Source organism: Vipera berus (assembly GCF_964194415.1).
Source record: "Vipera berus genome assembly, chromosome: 2".
Classification (NCBI taxonomy): Eukaryota; Metazoa; Chordata; class Lepidosauria; order Squamata; family Viperidae; genus Vipera; species Vipera berus.
In genome coordinates, this window is record NC_138203.1 from 135,293,059 (window position 1) to 135,317,022 (window position 23,964).

Sequence of the window (23,964 nt, forward strand, 5' to 3'; positions counted from 1 at the left end):
TGGCTTGTGGACTTCAGCTCCCAGAATTCCTGAGCCAGCTATGTTGGCTCAGGAATTCTGGGAGTTGAAGTCCACAATCATAAAGGGGGCCATTGTTCCCCACCCCTGCTATAGAGATACATACTCATGTTTATTCAGACATCTAGACAAGTTTTCGTTCTCTATTATTCTATGCATAGAATTCATAATAATGGCTGAATTGGAAAATTGTTTTGAAACTATGTCAAGTATTTTGGTTAAAATATAAATATTGGCTGAATTATGAGCTACCCCTTTAGAACAGGGGGGAAGTAACAGTTTTCAACGAAGCTATATTTTCCTTTTTATTTTTTTGCCCTGCTTCACAAAACAATTTGACATCACTTAAATAAGTGGAGCTGAATATTTTAGTGCACTTAACCCTTAAATTTTGGTAGGCGGGACACCTGCAAGGCAAGTTAAAAATGCTCAAAATATGACACACATTAAACAAAAAGGAAGGGCTCTGATTGCTACCTTGATTGTTTTCTCTCTCTCCCTGCCCAGCTCTGTTTTGTGAAGGAGTTGTGCAAACACATCAAATATTTGAGATAACTCAACAGTTTGTTATGGCAAGGCGGTCATTTGCTTTATTCTGCATAGATTTTTAATTTAAATACATCAGATCAAAACACTGTGGTTTTCCCTTGAGTATTTTTTCTTGCTCAGTTTTTTTACAAAGCCATGATAAGAGCCTAGAAATATTGGTTGATGTGGAGAGCAGGACTGAAAATGCTGAACCAGTAATGAGGAAATGCAAAAGTAGGATCAGATGAAAGTAAGAAGAACAGTACTTTGGCTAAAAGCCTAGCTGACTAGGATCTTGGTGGCTAAGTCTACACTATGATGAAGACAGCTAGAAATTACATTCCTCCAAATGAACATAATTCTAAAACTTAGGAATTGTAAGTAATACCCTGAACCTAATTTTGATTAACACGAATGCTGAAATTAGTTTCTTTTCAAAATTATCCTTTCATTATGAAAGTTAAATATCTACACGTTACCCCAAAATAGAATTGGATTTTTATTTATTTATTTTTTTAAAAAAATTCTTATCTGTATATAATGACTAATAGCCTAGCCTTCTGACTTGATAGTTAAAATGTGATTTTCAGGCTAAAAAAAATGAACTCTCGGCTTGAAATTCTCCATGGAAAGGTTTGGCTCTAGAGAAGGCCTTACAGAAGGTGAGGTGAAGATCACTTTCCCATCCCTAAAAACTTTTGAGCCCTTTGACCTTCCCAAAGATCAAAGTAGTCCTAAATAGTGTCAGGATCAAACCAGTCTGGGCTATAGTGTGAGAGGCTAAAAAAATTAAGACAAATATTTGAGTAGAATTTAAGGTGATTAAGCTAATTTCTTAGTGATCTCCTTTCCCTCTCAGGCAGAAGCTTTTTACAGTCTGGGGAGGGGGGGGTGGGGGCGGCTGCTCTTTCTTTTTTTAAATTAAAAAAATTGTCAGGAGGGTATTTCTGTCAAAAGAGTGACAACACAGAGGGCAGGGCTGAAGGCTGTGAGTCCTTCCCTTGGGGAGGGAAGGGTTGAAGGGAGTCCTGTGGTCAAGAATTAGAGGCTGGGGGATACCTATGAGACACAGGTTGTCCACCCTGGCCGTATATTCCACACAGTTCAGGACATTTCACCTGAATTTGGGGGAAAATATTGAGAGAATTCAGAGGTTTCAGTGAAGTGGCAAAGTGGCCTTTTCCTGTCCTTTGATCCAAGCCAAAATGTGAAGAAACGAAATAAAAATTTGGAACGTGTCAAAACATTTTTTTAATGTTAGATCATAGAGTGTTGCTTCCCACAGATATCATAAATTGGTGGCCAGTGCACAACAGGTAGAACGGAAACAAATGAAATCAGAGCCTGTTGTGATTCAGGGTCAGCCTGTGGGTTCGGCAGTTGGGTCGGACGATTCAGAGGAGGAGGAGGGGGGTGTTGGAGAGGTTGCTGAGGGTGTTGGAGAGCTTGCTGATGAGAGCCCTCAGCCAGGCCCCTCCCACCTGGTCACGACGTAGACCCAGCTGTGTGAGCCTGACAGCGTGGATGAAGATGACCCACAGCTGGCCCTGTTCAAGGACGCCCGACGCAGGAGGCAGTCAAGCAGGAGTAAACAGAGGAAGGCAATGGGGCACCTCGGAAGGAGGCAGAGAGAAGCCACGCCCTGAACTGTTTAAAAGGGGAATGCGCGGGAGGGCTGCTTTGCTGAAGGCAACCGTTTGAATAGCTCCTGTTTCATGGTTCGTGTCTTTTTTGCTCTGTTTGCTTTTGTGTCCATAAATTTGGCAGGCTTAGTTCCAGCCTCTTGCCTTCTTGTAAAGGGGTTGTCCCTGCCTTATCTGTAGGGCCGGTAGTAGGCTGGTACAGAACAGAGCCAAACATGGCTGGGGATCCAACAGGCCCAAGAGAGGCCTCTTGCTTAGAGATTTGGAACTCACATCATTTGTGAGCTGTGGGCAAAAGGCCTCAGCCCATTCGCTTTCATCTTACAATTTCCACCAAACTCTCTTTATGAATGTCAAATTTTACTGTCTTCCCCTCTGTATGAATACAGGTAGTCCTCAACATACGACCACAATTGAGCCCAACATTTCTGTTGCTAAGCAGATCAGTTTGCTAAGCGGGTTTTGCCCCATTTTATGAACTTTCTTGCCACAGTTGTTAAGTGAGTCACTGCAGTTGTTAATCTAGCAACATGGTTGTTAAATGAATCCGGCTTCTCCATTGAATTTGCTTGTACGAAGTTTGCAAAAGGTGACCACATGAGCCCGGGACACTGCAACCATCATAAATGTGAGCCAGTTGCCAAGCGTCTGAATTTTGATCATGTGACCATGGGGATGCTGCAACAGTCTTAGGTCACTTTTTTCAGTATAATTTCAAGTGGTCACTAAATGAACTGTTGTTAGGTCGAGGACTACCTGTATTGTGCCCATGTTTATTCAGAGAATATGCATAACTATATTTCATTTCGGATAGAGTTTAATTCTATTGGACTGTCTGTTAATTAAACACAGGAAGGATGAGCTGTTTGAAATTTGCTTCCCCCACATTCATTCCATAGGCATGCTGGGTTTTTTCCTGCCTTTTACACCCCAACTTGGAAAACAACCCCATGTTAATTAAGTATCTTTCTAAAACTAACTCCTTGTAATTTACCAGGAATAGCTCTGTTTGTTAGCAGTCGGATGATAGTCTAGAAGATTTTCAAGTCAATTCTTCAAGGGGATTGATGATATTATCTTCCAACCTGGGCTAAGCATCACAAAAAAGGTTGCTTCATGGAGAGCAAGGTCCCATCAAATTGGTACTTTTGCTATCATGTGAGTGTACCTGAAGGTGTTTCACCTATTATCTGTGGGGGGGGGGTTCTGAGAAGAGCCCCCCCTCAAGTACTTTCTTGGCCAAAAGGCGCAGTGCAGGGGGACATTACTAGATGCAGAATTTATAAATGAAAAGGAGGTTCAGCAGAAACTTGAATGAGCCTTAAAAGATGCAGTGAAGAATGGATGCTGATAGCTAGGTTGCAAATTACACACCCATGTGTCTTGCTGGGCAGAAATAGCGCTGACATTTGACACAAAAGGAAATTTGAAGGGGATTTCAATCAACCAGAAGTAAATTCAAAAGAGTTGTCAGACTTCTCAAGTATAATCTGGAAATCTAAAACTTTTGCACAGCATGGCCTTAGAGCTACCCCCTGCTTTTAGATGAGTTTTACTTCATTTACATCAAAATGCCATATGCCAAGCAGACATGCTGCACTTGGGAGTCCTTGCACCCATTCATTCTGCTGAGAAGAACCCTGGATTTCTTCACCAAAATCCAACCTGGAGCCTAAGGAGATCCCTGTTCCCAGAATATGCTTTCCAGAATGAGCCATATTAATAAAGGTCTAGAATAAACTCCCTGTGACTTTTTCTTGCCTTCCCAAGTGGCTGCACCTCAAAGAAAGTCTGAGAAAGCCCAGATCAGAGAAAGACCGTGTCAAGTTTCTGATAGATGAGATCAGTAAAAAAAGAACTCCAAGGCAAAAAAGTTTCCTTAAAGAACATATTTATTTGGCTACATAGTATTGGCATGATCAGAAGTGAACCCAAGACTGAAATCCCCTCCCAGATTGCAAAGTTGAACTTCCCACCCTAGTAAAGTGTCATGAATCACATTCCCCAATTAACTACTTGTGTGGGCTTTCTAACAGAAGCTTTAGCCCGCCAAAATGCAATCAGCAATGACCTTGGTTCCCACAGAACAATTCATTGTTTTGACTAACTAAAAAACACTCATCCCGCCTCCCAGTTCTGTGGCAACCAAAAACGAAGGGAAAACGGCTTCAGCCTGATGTCCATATCAAAATTGCCCATATCAAAAACTCCCCTAGAAAGCAGGATTAAGAAGTTAAGAGTTTTGCAAACTTTCCTTATATCGTGATAATTTCGTACACATAAGGAGATTTTTAGATGCATTCGGGTATGAGACCTGCTTCTCCACAACATCTAAACATCTGGGTTGTCTGAGGTATTATATATGCTCCATGACTATCTGGGTGTTTCCACCTACATGGGAGAAAGCTTTAAGCATGAATAAATTCACAGCAGGCAGAAGCCTCTGACTTGCTTTTTCTAGAAAACCGGATTGTGGAAACAGCTCTAGGTCAATTGGTTTCCAAATGGATGAGCTTAGTTGTGGTCAAACATAACATTTGCAGATCAAAGGAAGAACAAATAAGTTGCATAGATGGATGTGTCATCTCTGAGCAATTAGATCGTAAGAAAAGAACAGGTTCCAGCTCAGATGAAAAGTGGCCATTTATCCAAATGCAGGGTGTGTGAACTAGTTTTATTTGATTCAGGGCTCACCCTTCCCACAGAAACAATTCTTTGGGGAGTATTGCTGTATTCATGCTAGAAATCCAAAATGTAGATTTTTTTTAATATATCAAAAAACCCAACTTAAGTGCTGTAATTGCTACATATATGACCATAGTATATTGGGGGATTTCTTTTCTCCAAGCCATCCATTGCAGATTTATTTATTTACCTATCAAATTTAGAGACCACCCATCTCACTCACAGAGCAACTCTATGCAATTTAGTGCAGAAGCTTCCAGATGTGTCTTTCATTATTCAGCCTTCCTCCTTCGTTCATAGATTTGTGTTTACTGGCAGGATGGGGAAGTGAAGTCAGATGATGTTGTTTCCCATGTGATATCTTCCTTTCTTTTCCTGTGGCTTTTTCCATCTTATTTTTCCCTTCCTTAAAAAGTGCTACCTTCACAATCCCTTTGCACACTTACCATTAAAAATGCAGCTGTTTTCTTTGCGGACCTCCTTGACTTGCATCATTTCTTTTGGGATTGTACCATATAATAGGACCCAATGCAGTTTAATGCCAGATGCTTCCTATGAACTTCGAAACTAGAAGAAAAAGCAATCTGGTGCCCATTAGATGTTTTGTATGATCACTCTTATCCACTCTTCCTTTGGTATGTTGACTTGAGGGAGAAATCTAAATGATAAACAACCAAACAGAATTAGGTTCTTCATCCTAGTTATTTAATGTGATTAAAAAATGAAGACTTGTCCTCTGTAAATAGATAAAGGTGTTGATTTCATTTGCAATGGATTATCCATCTTATTATAGGGACGCGGTGGCTCAGTGGGTTAGGACGCTGAGCTTGTCGATCAGAAGATCGGCAGTTTGGTGGGTCGAATCCCGAGTGCCGCGTAACAGAGTGAGCGCCTGTTACTCGTCCCAGCTTCTGCCAACCTAGCAGTTCGAAAGCACGTAAAAATGCAAGTAGAAAAATAGGGACCACTCCGGTGGGAAGGTAACAGCATTCCATGCACCTTTGGCGTCTAGTCATGCCAGCCACATGACCACGGAGACGTCCTCGGACAAGCGCTGGCTCTTCGGCTTTGAAACAGAGATGAGCACCGGCCCCTAGAGTTGGAAATGACTAGCACGCATGTGCGGGGGAACCTTTACCTTTACCTTTTTATCCATCTTATTAACCAGAGGGCCTGTTCAGCTCTGTAGCTTGTGAGTTTGGCAAGATGGTTCCATATGAAATTCAGTCTACACATCAATGTTACATTTCCCTTTTGGTGTTTTTGTATGCATTTCCCTCAATATGCACACTTTTAAGAGCTTTCCTTCCATGCTTAAATATGTTCTTGCACACATTTTTCTTCGAACATAAACAGTTGTATCTTTTGTGTTGTAAAATAAGTTCCGACATTCTGAAAAATACGTATTTCAACAAGCAATGAGTATTTTGGCCTTCTGTACTTATTTAAAAAGTAAAGTTCCCTTGGAGGTGAGCTAGTCTCCTAGTAACTTCATGTACTGTATATGTAGGGTTTCATGGCCATAGGACAGAAGGGGATTCTCATTGTCTTTAAGAAAGATTTTCCCTGACTTTTCTAGCCTATTCCATAGGGAATTCCAGGGTAGACTATCATCCATGGACTAATCGGGTCAGAATCTGCTTGATTTTTTAAGTTCAGCCAGAACTAGGTTATCACAATTCTGGCACCTATTTAAGATACATATCTTGGGGGGGTGTCAAACTAAAATAGAACAGAGCTGGAAGGGACCTTGGAGGTCTTGTAGTTCAGCCCCCCACTCAAGCAGGAAAACCTATACCATCTCAGACTAGTGACTGTCCAGTCTCTTCTTAAAAACCTCCAATGATGGAGTGCCCATGATTTCTGATGGCAAGCTGTTCCACTGGTTGATTGTCCTCACTGTTAGGAACTTTTTCCTTAACTCCAGGTTGCTTCTCTCTTTGTTCACTAATATATCTATATACTACTAAAACTCTCATTCCCATAATTTTTAACTCTTACATTATATTTTGAACCAAGATACCTCAAATCAGCTAGAATGTATCCAAAAAAATCCAGCACCCATGACTCCGATGGAACTGAAATTTGGCAAATTTTATAAAATCTTTTATGACATAAACATGATCATAAAATAGTTTATGACATAATACAAAATGTCATAAAATGTTCCCTTTGTCGATGTTTGACTGTACTGTACAGTTAGTTCACCATGGGTTATTTTCAAGGCAGATACAGCTCTGAATGCAATCCAACCTTTCTAGTAAAGGCAGTACAATAGAAGCTCTGTCATTGTTGAAGGCATTGTGGAATCTGGTAAAGGAACTATCTCTGAAAGGATAACCCAACATGCCACAGGTTGTCTAGCTTGTTTTAAAATTCTGACGAGACAAATTTCCTATCCAACGTGTAATGAAATACTGGGGGGTGGGGGAAGAGGTGTTTTCAAAACACCGTAGAACAAGAAAAGATGAATATTTTTGTCATGTCAAATAAAAGATTAGAAACTTCCCCATTAAACCAAGATTGGTTTAGAAAGATGACAAGGGAGAGAGAGGCGCCACTTTAAGAGGTCCCTAATAAGATACGCAAGATACGCAGAGCCAATTTCCAAGATTCTGTAACTTGGCCCCTCCCTTATTGAGATACGTCTGCCTTCTCTGGATCTATGGGAAACTTGCATTCTACAGCAGGGGTGTCAAACTGCCAGCCTGCGAAACTGCGCCCACCCCATTGCCGGCAATGGCAAAAAAGTCGCGATACATCGCGACACGTCGCGTGACATTGCGAGTTTGACACCCCTGTTCTAGAACTTGTGGGAATCTTGCATTTAAAACTGTAAAGGGCTTAATACAAGTCCAGTAGAATTAAGACAGAATGAGCACCTGATGATTTTCCTGTCACTGTTATTACTCTGAAAACCTCTCCTCCAGATAAGTTTCCAAAACTACATTTACATCCCAAATGTGGAAGGCTACTGTACATAGGCTGGAGAACATAGTAAATGAGGAAGGCTTTGTGTTCTCCTCCTTTTCAATTTTACTTCTTTGGTGTGATTTGCACTTTCCTTCTGCTACTGCCTCAAGGACAACAGTCTCAGCATACATAATAACTACACTAGGTAAAATGTAGTTTTACTATAGACTGTTTTGAGATAAAACAAAAAATTTTGGGGTGAGTACTCAGAACCCTAAAGTGCTGTCATACATAGAAATATGGGGCATCAAAATAATAACATCAATGCTGACACCTCAGTTTTGAGAGGCGAATACACCTTTAAGGTAAGACATTGACCCTACAACTGAATGCAAATTACAGTCACAGACAGGAAACTGTTATTTTGAGAGCTCATGTGCCTAAATACCTAAGGCTGCTTGGCCTGGTTTAGGGGTAGGCAACCTCGGCTCTTTTATGACTCATGGACTTCAACTCCCAGAATTCCTGAGCATAGCTGACTCAGGAATTCTGGGAGTTGAAGTCCATGAGTCATAAAAGAGCCGAGGTTGCCTACCCTTGGCCTGGTTCATTAAGAATGAATGAAGGAGATGTTGTAGCTAGCATCTCATTTTTTTTTAATTCCCAAATTTTGTAAAAAAATAAAAGTGGGATCTCTTTTTAATTATACGATTTTGAATGTAGTTTTACCCAGTCCAGAGCGGACAATGATAAAGTATGGGTTTGGGACATTTATTAGAGGAGTTAGTAGGAAGGCATCTGGTTACAGCACACCCTACATCTGATATATCTCCTCTTGGTCTTTCCTAATATTTGATGTTAGGAAGAATAGGCTTTGCAAGATATGGGGAATGAGAATCTGTTTCTGTTATTGCCTCTACTATAGAAGAAACAGGGAAGACCCTTGAGGGACAGAAGGAAAAGCTGCTCCCAAATGGTCAAATGAGCAGGCCTTGAACCCCAGCCATGACAATAATTGAAGAAAAATGTCTGAGATAAGCCCCTCCCTAGTTCACATGAAGATAAAATGCTAGTAGGGGGATCACTTTTAGACTTGCAAGATTCTGTTACTATAGCTGTTATAATAGTAACCAATATGGCATTGTTTCCTCAGTCTGGTCTTTCTTGTATGGCTCACCTTTACTCCTCCAAGTTGAAGGATGAATTCTGAAAAGACTTTTGATTTCTGGGATGTCCATTCAAGGTCACCATGACTGCAGTTTTAGTTACTATTCTCTAATGCAGACATGTCAAACACAAGGCCCGGGGGCCAGATCTGGCCCGCGAAGTGGTTTCATGAGGCCCGTGAAGCCATCCTGGAAACAGTGAGGAAACGGCCCCCACTGCCTTGGCCCTGGCCCAGAGACCCTCCTCCTGCCAGAGACCCTCAGATCTGTCCCACTCCTGCCCAGGCCCCCATAGGCACCCTTGATGCGAACGATGTAGAGCTGGCCATGCCCACCCAGTAGGCCATACGCACTCTAGCCACGCCCATCCAGGCCACACCCACCCGGCCCTCTGAGGGCAACCGCAATGTTGATGCGGCCCTCAGTGAAATTGAGTTTGACACCCCTGCTCTAATGCTTTCCTAACATTGATCAATTAAGCAAATGGCTTTATGGACATAAAAGGTTTCTGATGATTCGTCAGCTAGATACTTCCACAGGAAGCCACCTATATGTCCAATTACTCCACTGCATCACCACTCTAACTGTAACTCTGAGGTACAGAGCCAACTGGCAAGTGTGATCCAATTTTGCAAAAGACTTTTGTGGCTCACAGCACACTTCATTAGAGGCATGAATTGCCAACCTGGTTTAATAGATCCGCTATCCACAAATGTATCTAAGGTGAAATCATGTAAGCTTGTGGCCATAACTACATTCTGGGCAATGAACTCCATAAACTAACTGCAAACTGTTCAAGGAAATAATTTAGTACCGTAAATTACTACTACTGCCACTAACTTAATTTCATAATATGGCTTTCTCCGTATTATGAATATTTTTTTGTAAAAAATAAAATAAAAATCTGTTATTTCAGGAGAAGAGAAAGTTGAGTCAGATTTGATAAGAACCAAAAGGCCATCTAGCCTACATATTTGATCTCACCATGGACAATCATGTGTCTGTGGGAATCACAAAAAGCATTTCATAGTTTGCATAGATAATTTATGAGTATAGCTCTTAGATCTCTATTGCAAGTTATTACAAAGTGCCAAAGAAAGCAATGGATTTGCCAGCAACTGGTATTCATAGATACACTTTTGTTATGGGAAATAAATAACTGCTGAATATAATTGGCCAATGTGAGAGAAATATGTTCACAGATATCACCCACTGCCAGAAATTGTTCTATTTTTTCTGAATGTTCTTTTTTCCTATTGGATCCACTTCATTAAATAGAACTTTATGAGTTTTCACATACTTTTCTTGGTCACAGTACAGGAGTTATTTGCCATTGCTTTCATCTAGAATGGATTCCTCTCCCCTACTTGTCAACGTAGTCTTCATTCCTGGTACGGAATGGGACAACTCGCCACAGCCAACTTGCCATGGTCAACTCTCCACGTCCAACTCACTGCGGGACAACTCACCATGGGACATCTTGCTCCAGGAAAATTCAATAATTCAGTTTAATTATTTAAAATAATTTAAAAAATATTTTAATATTTGTCCTTCACATTTCATTTTGTCTCTTTTTTGGCATCCCTTTTTTAATTATTCTGTTCCACTATTTCTTCAATATTAATGTAACTCTTGTCCCATGACGAGTTGGGCATGGCGAGTTGTGATAGACTCTCCCCGGCATCATCTCCCACCCAAGTAATAATCTAGTTTGCCTCTGTTTAACTTTGAAGATCCATCAAGCTGATCTAGATACTGCGCCTGGGTGTCTTGTCAAATCTGGATAAACGTCTTGTCAAATCTTTCAGCCCGGGATATCTCACTTCAGGAAGAGTCCAAATTTGCTTTAGACCCGGCTTCCCCAAATTGTGAGGTGCAGATAGAGTCCATGGGAGATGTGAAGAACCTTTTATTTGTACATTGTTACAATAAATTCACCTTTCTTGAAATTTTATTGTATTGTTTCCATTATTCATTTGTGTTCATTTTGATGTTTGGAGTTTTAGGGGAGCTGTATACTTTAGGATTACATTAAAGAGAGGGTGGTGGCCAAAAAAATTAGGACCCCCTGCTTTAGACAAAATCTAATTACAATTGAGGTCAGGGTTCTTCATCCTTTCTTTGGGCTAATGTGCTCATTTTGAAATTTAAAACTATGCATTGATCACTTTCTCTCTAATCATCGTTGTGGTGAGCATGGATGTTCACTTATCAGGAAGCAGTCTGGGGAAGCTGCTTCAGTAAACACCCTTCAGCACCTAAGCTCATTTAGTGGGCACACTTCCAAACAAATCCCTGAGCTGCAGTCCCCAGTATTTAAAAAAAAGTATAACAAAAAAACAGATGGTACATGTAGCTTGATGGGCACCTAAGGAGGTACTCCAATCTGACAAATTCAGATACTCAACTCAGCCTAACGACTCAAGAACATAGAATCATAGGATTGGAAGGGACCTCAGATGTCTTCTAGACTAACCTCCTCTCAACTTAATCATCCTGATCAAACTGTTGTCCAGTCTATTTTTGAAAACCTCCAGTGATAGAGCACTCACAATTCTTGTAGGCAAGCTATTCCACTGATTAATTGTTCTCACTGTCAGAATTTTTTTGCCTTACTTCAAGGTTGGGTCTTTCCTTAACAAGTTTCCACTATTATTTCTTGTCTTGCACCTTTCAATCCCCTCTTCTTTGTGACAGCCTATCAAGTAGAAAAATGTGAGTTAGACAGCATCACTACCAGATGCATTCATAACTGGGTGACCAACTGCACTGAGTGTATAGTCTTCAATGGAACTTCATCTACATGGAGAGAAGTATGCACTGGGGTACCCCAAGGCTCTGTTTTAGATCCTTAAACATCTTCATCAATGATTTGGATGAGGGGATAGATGGGGAACTCATCAAATTTGCACATGACACCAAGCTGGCAGGAATAGCCAACACTTCAGAAGATAGGCTTAAGATACAGGAGGATCTGGACAGACTTGAACATTGGGCACTATCTAACAAAATGAAATTCAGTGGTAAGAAAAGTAAGGTTCTACATTTAGGCAAGAAAAACCAAATGCACAGGTACAGTATACGCAGTACCTTGCTCAATAGTAGTAACTGTGAGAGGGATCTTGGAGTTCCAGTGGACAATCACTTAAGTATGATCCAGCAGTGTGCTACAGCTGCCAAAAAAGCCAACACAGTGCTAGGCTGCATTAACATAGGGATAGAATCAAGACCATATGAAGTGTTAATACAGGTTTATAATACTAACACCACACTTGGAATATTGCATCCAGTTTTGGTCACCACGATGTAAAAAGGAGGTTGAGACTCTAGAAAGAAGATGATTAGGGGACTGGAGGCTAAAATATATGAAGAATGGTTGTTGGAATTGGGTATGTCTAGTTTAATGAAAAGAAGGACTAGGGATGACATGACAGCAGTGTTTCAATATCTCAGGGGCTACCAAAAAGAAGAGGGAGTCAAGCTATTCTCCAAAGCACCTGAAAGCAGAACAAGAAGCAACAGATGGAAAGTAATCAGAGAGAAGCAACCTAGAACTAAGGAGAAATTTCCTGACAGAACAATTCATCAGTGGAACAACCTGCCTCCAGAAGTTGTGAGCGCTCCAACACTGGAAGATTTTAAGAAGATATTGGATAACTATTCATCTGAAATGCCTGAACAGGAGGTTGAACTAGAAGACCTCTAAGGTCCCCTCCAGCTCTGTTATTCTGTTAGTCGGTTAAGTACTGGAAAACAGGTATCATGTCCCCTCTAACCTTTCTCTTCCTTAGGCTAGACATATTATTATTATTATTATTATTATTATTATTATTATTATTATTATTATTATTATTATTATTATTATTATTATTATTATTATTATTATTATTATTATTATTATTAATTTTATTTGTATACCGCCCTTCTCCCGAAGGACTCAGGGTGGTGAACAGGGCAATGCATGTTAAAAGACAAAATACAAAATACAAAATACAAAAATTAAAAGAGATTAAACAGAACGCCCACAACTCTTACAATAAGTTAAAACATAATAAAAAAGTTAAAACACATTAATAAAACCCAACCCCATCCCATCAGGCCAGGCCAGCTTGTTCGAAGAGGTAAGTCTTTAGATCACGCCGGAAGGAGTGGAGGTCGGGCACCATCCGGAGCTCAACTGGAAGATGGTTCCATAAATCCGGCGCGCCCACAGAGAACGCCCTCCCCCTGGGGGCCACCAGTTGGCATTCTTTGACCGGTGGCACCCTGAGGAGGCCCTCTCTGTGGGAGCGTACTGGGCGGAGGGAAGTTGATGCCGGCCGCAGGTGCTCCCTAAGGTATTCCAGACCCATGCCATGTAGGGCTTTGTGGGTCATTACCAACACCTTGAATCTCACCCGGAAGACAACTGGAAGCCAATGCAGCTCACGGAGCAGAGGTGTAACATGGGAGTATCGGGAAACTCCCAACACTCGCGGCTGCATTCTGTACCAGTTGGAGCCTCCGGGTGGTCTTCAAGGGCAGCCCCATGTAGAGAGCGTTGCAGTAGTCCAAATGAGAGGTCACGAGCGCGTGAGTGACCGTATGTAAGGCATCCCGGTCTAGATAGGGCTGCAACTGGCGCACCAGGCGAACCTGGGCAAAGGCCCCCCTAGTCACAGCTACTATATGGTCTTCTAAAGAAAGCTGTGAATCTAGGAGGACTCCCAAGTTGTGAGCTCTATCTACAGGGGGTAATAACTCACCCCCCATAGAAAGAGATGGGATATCCTGAATATCCCGAGATGCCGGTACACACAGCCACTCAGTCTTGGCAGGGTTGAGTTGAAGCCTGTTCCTCCCCATCCAGACCCGAACCACCTCCAGGCAGCGGGACATCACGTCGAGGGCATCACTGGGGTGGTTTGGTGTCGAAATGAAAAGCTGGGTATCATCAACATACTGATGATACACAACTCCAAAACCACAAATGATCTCACCCAGCGGTTTCATGTAGATGTTGAACAGGAGAGGCGAGAGGACCGACCCCTGAGGGACTCCACAAGCGAGAGGCCTCGAGGTCGACCTCTGCCCCCCTGCCAACACCGACTGCGAACGTCCCAGGAGATAGGAGGAGAACCACTGAAAAACCGTGCCTCCCACTCCCAATCCCCTGAGACGCCGCAGCAAGATACCATGGTCGATGGTATCGAAAGCCGCTGAGAGGTCTAATAGGACTAGGACAGAGGAATATCCCCTGTCCCGAGCCCTCCAGAGATCATTCACCAGCGCGACCAATGCCGTCTCCGTGCTGTACCCGGGCCTGAAGCCCGATTGGTACGGGTCTAGATAATCCGCTTCATCCAGAACCAGAGGGAGCTGAAGTGCCACCACGCTCTCAACAACCTTCGCAAGAAAGCGAAGGTTGGAGACCGGATAAAAGTTATTTAAAACAGCTGGGTCCAAGGCAGGCTTCTTGAGGAGAGGTCTCACCACCGCCTCCTTCAAGGTGGCGGGGAAACTACCCTCACTCAAAGAGGCAGATTTAACCGCCTGGAACCAGCCTCGTGTCCCCTCCCGAGCTGTGTAAACCAGCCAGGAAGGGCACGGGTCCAATAAACATGTGGTGGAGCTCAGCCTCCCCATAATCCTGTCTACTTCCTCCGGAGTTACAGGATCGAACTCCTCCCAGATAACATTGACAAGACCACCCGTGTCCTGATCGTCGTACTCTGCCCAGTCGGAGTCCAAACCGGTCCGAATCCGAGTGATTTTGTCCAGCAGATGTTGACTAAACTCCTCAGCACGGCCCTGCAAGGGTTCCTCACTCACCTCCTGATTAAGGAGGGAGCAGGTCACCATAAACAGGGTGGCCGGGCGATTATCTGCGGACGCGATAAGGGTAGCGAAGTAATTAGACCTCGCCACCCTTATCGCCGCGAGATAAGACCTAATATGGGTTCTTAGTCGCAATCGGTCGGATTCAGATTGGCTGGATCTCCAACCGCTCTCTAGGCCCCGTCTCCGACGCTTCATCTCCCGGAGCTCCGCAGAGAACCATGGAGCCCACTGGGATCTGCGCCGGGTCAGGGGCCGCAAGGGTACAACTCGGTCAAGTGCCTCCGTGGCCGTCCTTTCCCATATCTAGTTCCTTTAACCATTCATCCTATAATTTAGCCTCTCCAGACCTCTTATCACCTTTGTTGTTCTTCTCTGCACTCTTTCTAGGGTATTAGCATCTTTGGTGACCAGAACTATATACAGTATTCCAAATATTGGCCTCACTAGTATGGTATAAAGTGGTATTATCACTTCTTGTGACCTGATGCTATCCCTCTGTTGACGCAGCCCAAGACTGGGTTGGGGTTTTTTTGGCAGCTGTGGCACATTGCTGACTCATACTTAAGTGGTGATCTATTAGGACACCCAGATCTCTCTCATAGTCAGTCACTACTGTTGAGCCAGGTACCACCTATTCTGTACCTATGCATTTGTTTTTTCCTCCCTTAGTGGAGGACTGTACTTTTCTCACTATTGAACTGCATCTTGTTGAAAGTGCCCAATGCTTAGGTCTGTCAAAATCCTTCTGAATCCTGAGCCAATCTTCCAAAGTGTTAGCAATTCTCTCCAGTTTGATGTCATCTGGATATTTGATGAGTTCCCCTTCTGTCCCTCATCTAGATGACTTATGAAGATGTTGAGGAGTAGCAGGCCCAAGACAGAACATTGAGGTAGCCCAGTGCATGCTTCCCTCCATGTAGATGTAGTTCCATTAAGAACTACATGCTAAGTGCAGATGGTCAGCCAACTACAAATTCAGGTGGTGATGCTACTATTTATCCTACATTATCCTATCTTTTACCAAGAAGTAAGTTGTAATCTACTTTGTCAAATGCCTTTGTTATTGTTGTTAGCTGCAAAGTCATGTCTGACCCATCGTGACCCTATGGACAACGTTCCTCCAGGCCTTCCTGTCCTCTACCATCTTCTGGAGTCCATTTAAGCTCACACCTACTGCTTCAGTGACTCCATCCAGCCACCTCATTCTCTGTTGTCCCCTTCTTCTCTTGCCCTCAATCTTTCCCAGAATTAGGCTCTTCTCCAGTGAGTCCTTCCTTCTCATTAGGTGGCCAAAGTATTTGAGTTTTAGCTTCAGGATCTGGCCTTCCAAAGAGCAGTCAGGGTTGACCTCTTCTAGGACTGACTGGTTTGATTGCCTTGCAGTCCAAGGGACTCGCAGGAGTCTTCTCCAGCACCATAGTTCAAAGGCCTCAATTCTTTGGCGCTCAGCCTTTTTTATGGTCCAACTTTCACTGCCATACATTGCAACTGGGAAGATCATAGCCTTGACTATACGCACTTTTATTGACAGGGTGATGTCTCTGCTTTTTAGTGTGCTGTCTAGATTTGCCATGGCTTTCCTCCCGAGGAGCAAACATCTTTTAATTTCTTGGCTACAGTGCCCATCTGCAGTGATCTTGGTTTTCTTAATGTTTATTTTCAACCCAAGTTTTGCACTCTCCTTCTTCACCCGCAACAAGAGGCTCTTTAGTTCTTCTTCACTTTCTGCCATTAGAGTGGTATCATCTGCATATCTTAGGTTGTTGATATTTCTTCCGGCAATCTTAATTCCAACTTTGATTCATCTAGCCCTGCCTTTCTCATGATGTGGTCTGCAAATAAGTTAAATAGGCAGGGCGACAGTATACAGCCTTCATTCTACTGTATAAAAGGATATCCAGAATATAAGCAGCCTCCTCAGACAAGCAATTCCCCTCTTACAAAATGAAGCTGTTTATGTTTAAACTTTGTGCCATTCTCTCCTTCCTTCACAGGGCTCCATGGAAACCCTACTTTGCACTTCTGACACTTGAAACCTCAGCTCTGATCATCAGCAAATTTTGGATTCCTGCACTGAGTAATATCTTAATATCTGTGGGTACCAATTTGGGGATCTAAGCTTGATCAACTCTCCCCTCAAGACGTTTGACTAATATTATTATTTCAAAGTGGGGAGGGGGGAGGATTGCTTTAAGGTTTTTAGTTAGGTGAGTAAGTCTACGTTTGCTTTGAATTTTTGCTCTGAGTCAGATTTTGGTGGCCTCTTCTTGCTGTACGTCTCCATGCAGGAGAGCAAATAAATAAACAAATCCAAACCATTGCTCCTTATCAAGAATGGTGCATTCCATCCAGATAATTAAACATAAAAAGAGATGAAGCTGCAAGTGAAACTGCCCTGTAAATAAGCCACTTGAAGTATTTTGGTGGATGATAATTATACATTGAGGAAGCAGATTAATTAAAGCCAGACATAAGAGACAGCGAGGGAAGCTTGCAAGCCTAGCATTTTTTTTAATTTCACGCTATTTCCCATATGACAAAGATTTTTTTGCTCGGGAGCATAGATTCTAGCTGCTGGGCAAACCAAACCCAGGTTGTTGTGTGTTTTTTTTTTGCATCCCGTGCACCTCTTGAGCCATATAAAAGAGAGAAGCCCTGCTTGCAAATCAAAGGGACTCTCTTGCCTTCGCTCTTTTGCTTTTCCCTCATCCCACTTCTTCACTCATAGGTTGCTCAACTCTTTTCAAAAATCCAGAAACACCAATCCTAACCATGAACATATCTGTCGGGTCTCGATGCTTAGGTGGATCAAGGCGATTTTCTTCTGCTTCTATGGTGGGTGGCCGAAGCTCTGCTCCTCCATGCCAGCCATATGGAAGACCATGTGGGGCTGGTGGCTACTCCAGCATGAGCCTGAATAATTTTGGTGGAAGCCAAAGAATATCTTACAGTCAAGGCTATGGAGGACAAATCTATGCAGGAGCTGGTGGACAGCGCATAGGGATGGGAGGGCAGGCGATGGGAATGGGGGGTCTTGCTTATAGTGGAGGGTTTGGTGGAGGTTACGGGGGCGCTGAGTGCCAGGGTGGATATGGAGGGTACGGTAGAATGAACAGCATGACTAGCACCAGAAGCGAAGGGATCCGGGGGATCTCTATTGATGAGCGCCTCTTGAAGCCTCTTTCTCTTGGAGTTGATCCCGAGGAGCATAAAGCACGGACACACGAGAAAGAAGAGATGAAAACCTTGAACAACCAGTTTGCTTGCTTCATCGATAAGGTAGGAATTTGTCCATCCTTTTCTCTCTCTCTCTCTCTCTCTCTCTCTCTCTCTCTCTCTCTCTCTCTCTCTCTCTCTCTCTCTTTCAACTCTCAGTTTTTAAATGTTTAAGAATAATTTGGGATAATCAATCTATTCCCCTTTTCTTCGTATTTTGCTACAGTGCTCCCTCATTCTAGAATGAACATCTAACTGCCCCCTGTTGCATCCTTCTTGGCAGGCTAGGAACTAATTATAAGAAATCTTTCCTGAATTATGACATTTTGTAAAGAGCGACTTGCCTGTTTGTTTGTGTGCATCAAGACAGACTGGGAATATAGTTAGGGTTCAGATTGCCAGCTCTGTTATCTTAGTAAATATGGTAAAAACCCTCAGAAAGAGATCAGCATTATGCCTTCACCACACAGGAGGGTGGGGAGAAGGTTTTTTTTCCCCTAAGGGGGAACATTTGAACCAGGGATTTTATAGCTGAGATTTCCTTCATTGAATGGCAATAGCTTCTGTTCCTTCCATATCCATCTTTCTGCTTTACTCTTCAGACCTACTGCAAATGTATACTATTCTACTCTTCCCATGTTATGGTCCATCATATGTTAATCAAAACTACTTGGCTTTTCTAACCCTAATCCTAGCCTTGTTCCAACTTCAATTAACATTGGGATTAATGTTATCATTTTTATAAGTAATAGCATTTATCTAACCTTATATTTGCCATATACAGTAGAAAAACCTATAAAATCTGAGATGAAATTATAACAGGGGAAGGATGTGATTGATTTGGCCAGAAAGCCAGGCAGAGAAGACATTCATAAATGTAATTGTTTCAGCAAGTTATTACTTGAATCTATATAGATCCGTTTACTGAGAATAAGATACCTGAAAAGGAAGCAATGGTTGAAATCCCGATTCACTGCAATTGAACTGAAAATTGAAGGAAGCAGTAGAAATTAGAAGCTGTTTCTTCCATTTCCCTTTTATTTTCTGCATATTTTAAATATATGCCCTCCAATCTAATGATAAATCAGAGCCACAAAATCATTTCATGATCAGTCACTCATTTAATTCAATGAGGTCATCTGTGTACATGAAGCATTTCGCCATTGCAAAAATTCACGCGCCAAAATGAGTTAGAATACCTGCAGCTTGAGAGTCAGTTTGGTGTAGTGGTTAAGACATCAGGTTAGAAACTGAGAGCCTGTGAGTTCTAGTCTCACTTTGGACATGAAGCCAGCCGAGTTATCTTGGGCCAGTCATGTTCTGTCAACCCTAGAAAGGAGGCAATGGCAAACCACTTGTGAAAAATCTTGCCAAGAAATTTACTTGTTTCTTCTAGTTTCTTTTAAGTTGAGCTCAGCTGCTGGAGATTACAGAGAGATATACTTCATTGTCCATTACATGGATATTGCTCTTAACAATACAGATTGCCATACTCTTCTTCTAGAGTAGTTTTTCAGGTTTCAAGTCTAGGTGACAACTTTGGCATTCAGTAGAAGTAATCCATCCAAATACTAACCAGTTCTGACCCTGCTTAGCTTCCAGCCTAGAAAGGATCACCCCACATTCCTCATACCTCATACTCTAAACAAAAAACCCAGCAAAAAAGCAAAAAAATTGCTTTTTTCCCATCAAGTTAACCATTCAGAACTGAAATTCTTTTTAGTTTTTCTTTTTAGCTGTATGCTTTGTGCTGTGGTTTGTAGGTTTATGCTTTGTGGTCTATGTTTGGTTAATTCAGCAGCAACAGAGCTATAAATTCATATTGTCCATTCAGCCCATCAATTAAATGACTAGAAAAAATATATTTGTAAATTGTTTCAGCTTGTTCTCAACCATCTTAGATCTATGTCTAAACTGTATAAAGCTATTGCTGTAAGAGAGATTTTTGTCTACAACAGTAGTATGGAGTAGAATGCCAAACATGATGGTAATAAAATATTTAAATGTTTTGTCAAACACTCAAGAGAAAGAGAAAAATAATTTAAAGTAAATCCATGACAAGTCATGTTAATTAAGCACCAAACTCTCAGAAAAGGAAGGCCTGGGAAATGATTTGCTTCAAACACATCACAGTTGGGCCGTCCAGCACAAATGACCAGCAACAGAAAAGTCCCACTTTATGGTAATCAACAGCAAGACTTCTGGGAACTATTATATTTGCACAAACAAGACAAAAGTTGACTATAAACTTTTACATATCAGCGAGACAGGGCTGAAGTACACAAGATGAAGTATTTTGAGAAATTTTGAAATATTGGCCTGTGTCACCTCCAGTTTTGGAAGCAGAAGAGCTCACAGATCTTCACTCCATCAGATTATTTTGTATAGTTCAGCATTCTCCATTTGGCTTCCTCCACACATTTTGGGTCTAGAATTCTTAGGGTTACCAAGAAAGTGGGCCAATAGTCCTGAGGCTGGAAAGTCTGAGGAACCGTAATCCCAGCACATCTCCAAGAGACAAACTTGGACCTGATTGAAGCAGATCATAGATCCTGGAGATAGATAGATTGCTAGATTGATTGGGGAGTTTTGAATAATGATCAGTTCCCCCACCCCACCCACTGCATATTTTTTCCCAAGCCAAGCTCTAATTAGCTCCCTTCCCAAATTCTCCCCATCGGCCCCATCTCCCTTTCCATCTGCTCAACTGGCCAAGTGAGCAGGTGAAAAGAACTGTTCCTTGTTTGACAGCCAGCTGGTACTCCAGGGCACAGAGCTTGGGGAACTGTGAGAAAAATAGTTTGCCAAGCATAGTTATAATTGCAGAGAGCAACAAGTAGGTGTGGTTCTTTCCTGAATCCACGATAGCAAACACAGGCTATCGTTGCATCTGTGAAATGGCCTTCAGCTTAAAATAAACAAAAGACTACAATTGTGTTTGATTCATACCAATTTCAAGTGTTTTCTCAGGGAGGATGCACAATCTAGGTCACACATAATTTATGCTTTTCCATTAGATTATCAGATAGCAGGGAAGGTGGAATTACTATACTTTTAATAATAATATAGAAGCAAGTGACACCTCCTGAAGCCCCCTGAAGCTATCTCACCATTAAAGAGGTGGGAGTCCCTTGATTATTTGGTATAAGGCCACCCTCAACTAATCCACTATGAGAAATTGGTTTTGTTGGAAGACTTACTGGAGAGATTGTTTCTTTCAGGTTCGATCCCTGGAGCAGCAAAACAAAGTTCTTTCTACTAAGTGGGAACTACTGAATCAATATGTTCAGCCTACCCGGAAGAACCTTGAAGCCTACTATGAGAATTTCATTGCCTCGCTTAAGAAACAACTGGAATGTGTCCTAAATGAAAGAGAAAAACTGGAACATGAACAGAAGAACATGCAGGAACTAGTTGAGGAATATAGGTCTAGGTGAGTCAACGTATTTGGAAGATCGAAGCTTGGCAATATACTGAAATCCCCTCCCCAGATAAGAATCTGATCAGCTGCATTTCAAGATAAAGTCTACCAGGATCTAGGCAGGATCGAAATACAGGTAGTCCTCAACTTACGTCCACAATTAAGCTCAAAATTTATGTTGCTAAGTGAGACATTTGTTGAGTGAGTTTTGCCCTACTTTACAACCTTTCTTGCCAAAATTGTTAGGTGAATCACTGCGGTTGTTACATTAGTAACAAGGTTGTTAACTGAATTTGGCTTCCCCGTTGACTTTGCTTGTCAGAAGGTCACAAAAGGGGATCACGTGACACACACACACCGAGGACACTGCAAGCATCATAAATATGAGTCAGTTACCAACCATCTGAATTTTGATCACATGACCATCAGGATGCTGCAATGGTCATAAGTCTGAAAAATGGTCATACGTCCCTTTTTCCATTGTAACTTCGAAGGATCACTAAATGATCTGTTATAAGTTGAGGACTATCTGTATTTATCCCATCTGCCATTCTCCAGATGTGCTGGGATTGCAATTCCAGCCAGTAGCCCTGACAATTCTGAGAGCTGCAATTTTGAGAGGCTGCTCTAAGTTGCATTGACATTACCACTGAGTTCATGGTAGCCTTTTTAAAAAATTCCTAGTGCTTTTTCCATAATGTGCAGGGCCTGCTTTTATCAGATCAGTTTTAATCCGTCCGTGTTTATCAGTGTTAAACCATTTCTTGTGACAGCAATTGGCCGACTGGCTTGTTACTAGAGTCTGACATTATAGGGCAGAGAGACAGTGCCTGGCGCAAAATCACCCAGAGGCTTTCATGACTAAGGCAGGATGAGAACTCAGTCTCCTGGTTTCTAGGTTGGTGCTTTAACCACTAAGACCCAACCAGCTCTCTACATGATATGATAGCTATAGGCTAGTAATTACAGTGTAAAAACAAGGGATGTTTCTTCTCTTGATTGTTCCAGTTTATGGAACACCTTGCTTATCTGAGTATTATTTTTTTTAAAGCTTTTTAAAAAATCAGTTTTCCAACAAATATCTAGGGCTTTGCTTGAGTTTCAAATTGTTGCTTAGGTAATTCATTATTCAGAGGGATACATTAACTCACGGGCGTCAAACTCGATCGCATCACATGATGTATCACGATGTATCGTGACTTTTTTTGCCTTTGCAGAGCCGGGGTGGACGTGGCCTGTGTGTGACACATCTGGCCCGTGGGCTGCTGTGGTAGTATTTTGCTTATATTTGGTTTATGTAAGCCACCTGGGGTGAATCTGTTGGTCTTGAAGAGAACCTAGAGGTCTTTTAACTAAATGGATGAAAAGGTGGCAGAATTATCTGATGAAAACATACCGGCGAGACCTGCTTTTAATTTAAATTTTTCTGACATTAAGAACCAGCCTTTCTTTTTCTCTAATGCAGATATGAAGACGAGGTTAATAGGCGTACAACAGCAGAGAATGACTTTGTGGTGCTCAAAAAGGTAATTTTTAAGCATAAAACAAAAATACGTGAAACTTTGCACCTGGAGGTTCTTTAATCTAGCTAGACCTCTGTAGATACATTAAATGATGGCAACAAATCCATGCACATAGAGGAAAGACTAAAAAAGTTTGATTTTTTTGGGATGAATAGACTCTAATATCTATCCTTAACCCTGTTCCAGGTTTACATTATATACCCGCTCCATCAGCATTCTTGGATGGATTTATAAGATTTTACAGTAAATGCTGCAACTTAGGAATGTCTGCTTAATAATCAGCTCCCTGGCACTTCATGTCACTCACTTTTAATTATGATTAAAAATTGTGTATGATCCATCTTGTATATGAGATGATATTCAAACATGTTTTCCTTATTACACCATCATAATGAATATACAGTTCCCTCTACCCCATAAAATGACTTTTTTATTTTGTATGAAACTTCCTTTTTTAAAAAAAAAATACAATTTCCTCTCTACGTAGGATGTTGATTGTGTCTTCCTCACTAAAGAAGAGCTGGAATCTAAAGTTGATGTTTTAGCACAAGAATTGGAAGTTCTAAGGTGTATCTTTGCAGAGGTGAGTATCTAGTTCTTATGAAACCTATTGGTAACGTATCCATAAAGAACAACAACAACAACTTTCTTTTAGGAACCTCATACAATTGTGGGTTTGTGGTCCTCATCCACCACTGCCCTAATAGCTTTGTACAATATGCACTCTTTTAATGGCATTTACATCTAGGGGCCCTAAAACAGGACCAACATACTTTAATTGTTAAGCAGTAGAAGGCAATAATGTAGGGGTGTACAAGATTATTTATTTATTTATTATTTTATTTTATTAAATTTATATACCGCCCTTTCCCGAAGGACTCAGGGCGGTTTACAGGGCATTTAAAACAACCAATACAAAAGTTAAAAACAAATTAAAAAAGATTAAATCATCCCTAGAATTAAAAACCCCAGTTAAAAATTCTCAGCCTGGGCCGGAGAGCTCAAAGAGCCAGGTTTTCAGGTCCCGGCGA

At 41.7% G+C, this 23,964-nt stretch overlaps 1 protein-coding gene across 1 annotated transcript in view; it reads left to right on the forward strand.

Annotated features, from left to right (window-relative positions):
• LOC308662825 (keratin, type II cytoskeletal 8-like) overlaps positions 1-23,964 on the forward strand; it is a gene marked incomplete at both ends in the record, with an annotated part of 62,707 nt that overhangs the window by 6,234 nt on the left and 32,509 nt on the right. Inside the window, 4 exons of the mRNA XM_081318970.1 lie at positions 17,502-18,052; positions 21,211-21,422; positions 22,876-22,936; positions 23,421-23,516. Coding sequence (XP_081175096.1) covers positions 17,502-18,052; positions 21,211-21,422; positions 22,876-22,936; positions 23,421-23,516 — 920 coding nt within the window. The remainder of the gene's footprint in view (positions 1-17,501; positions 18,053-21,210; positions 21,423-22,875; positions 22,937-23,420; positions 23,517-23,964) is intronic.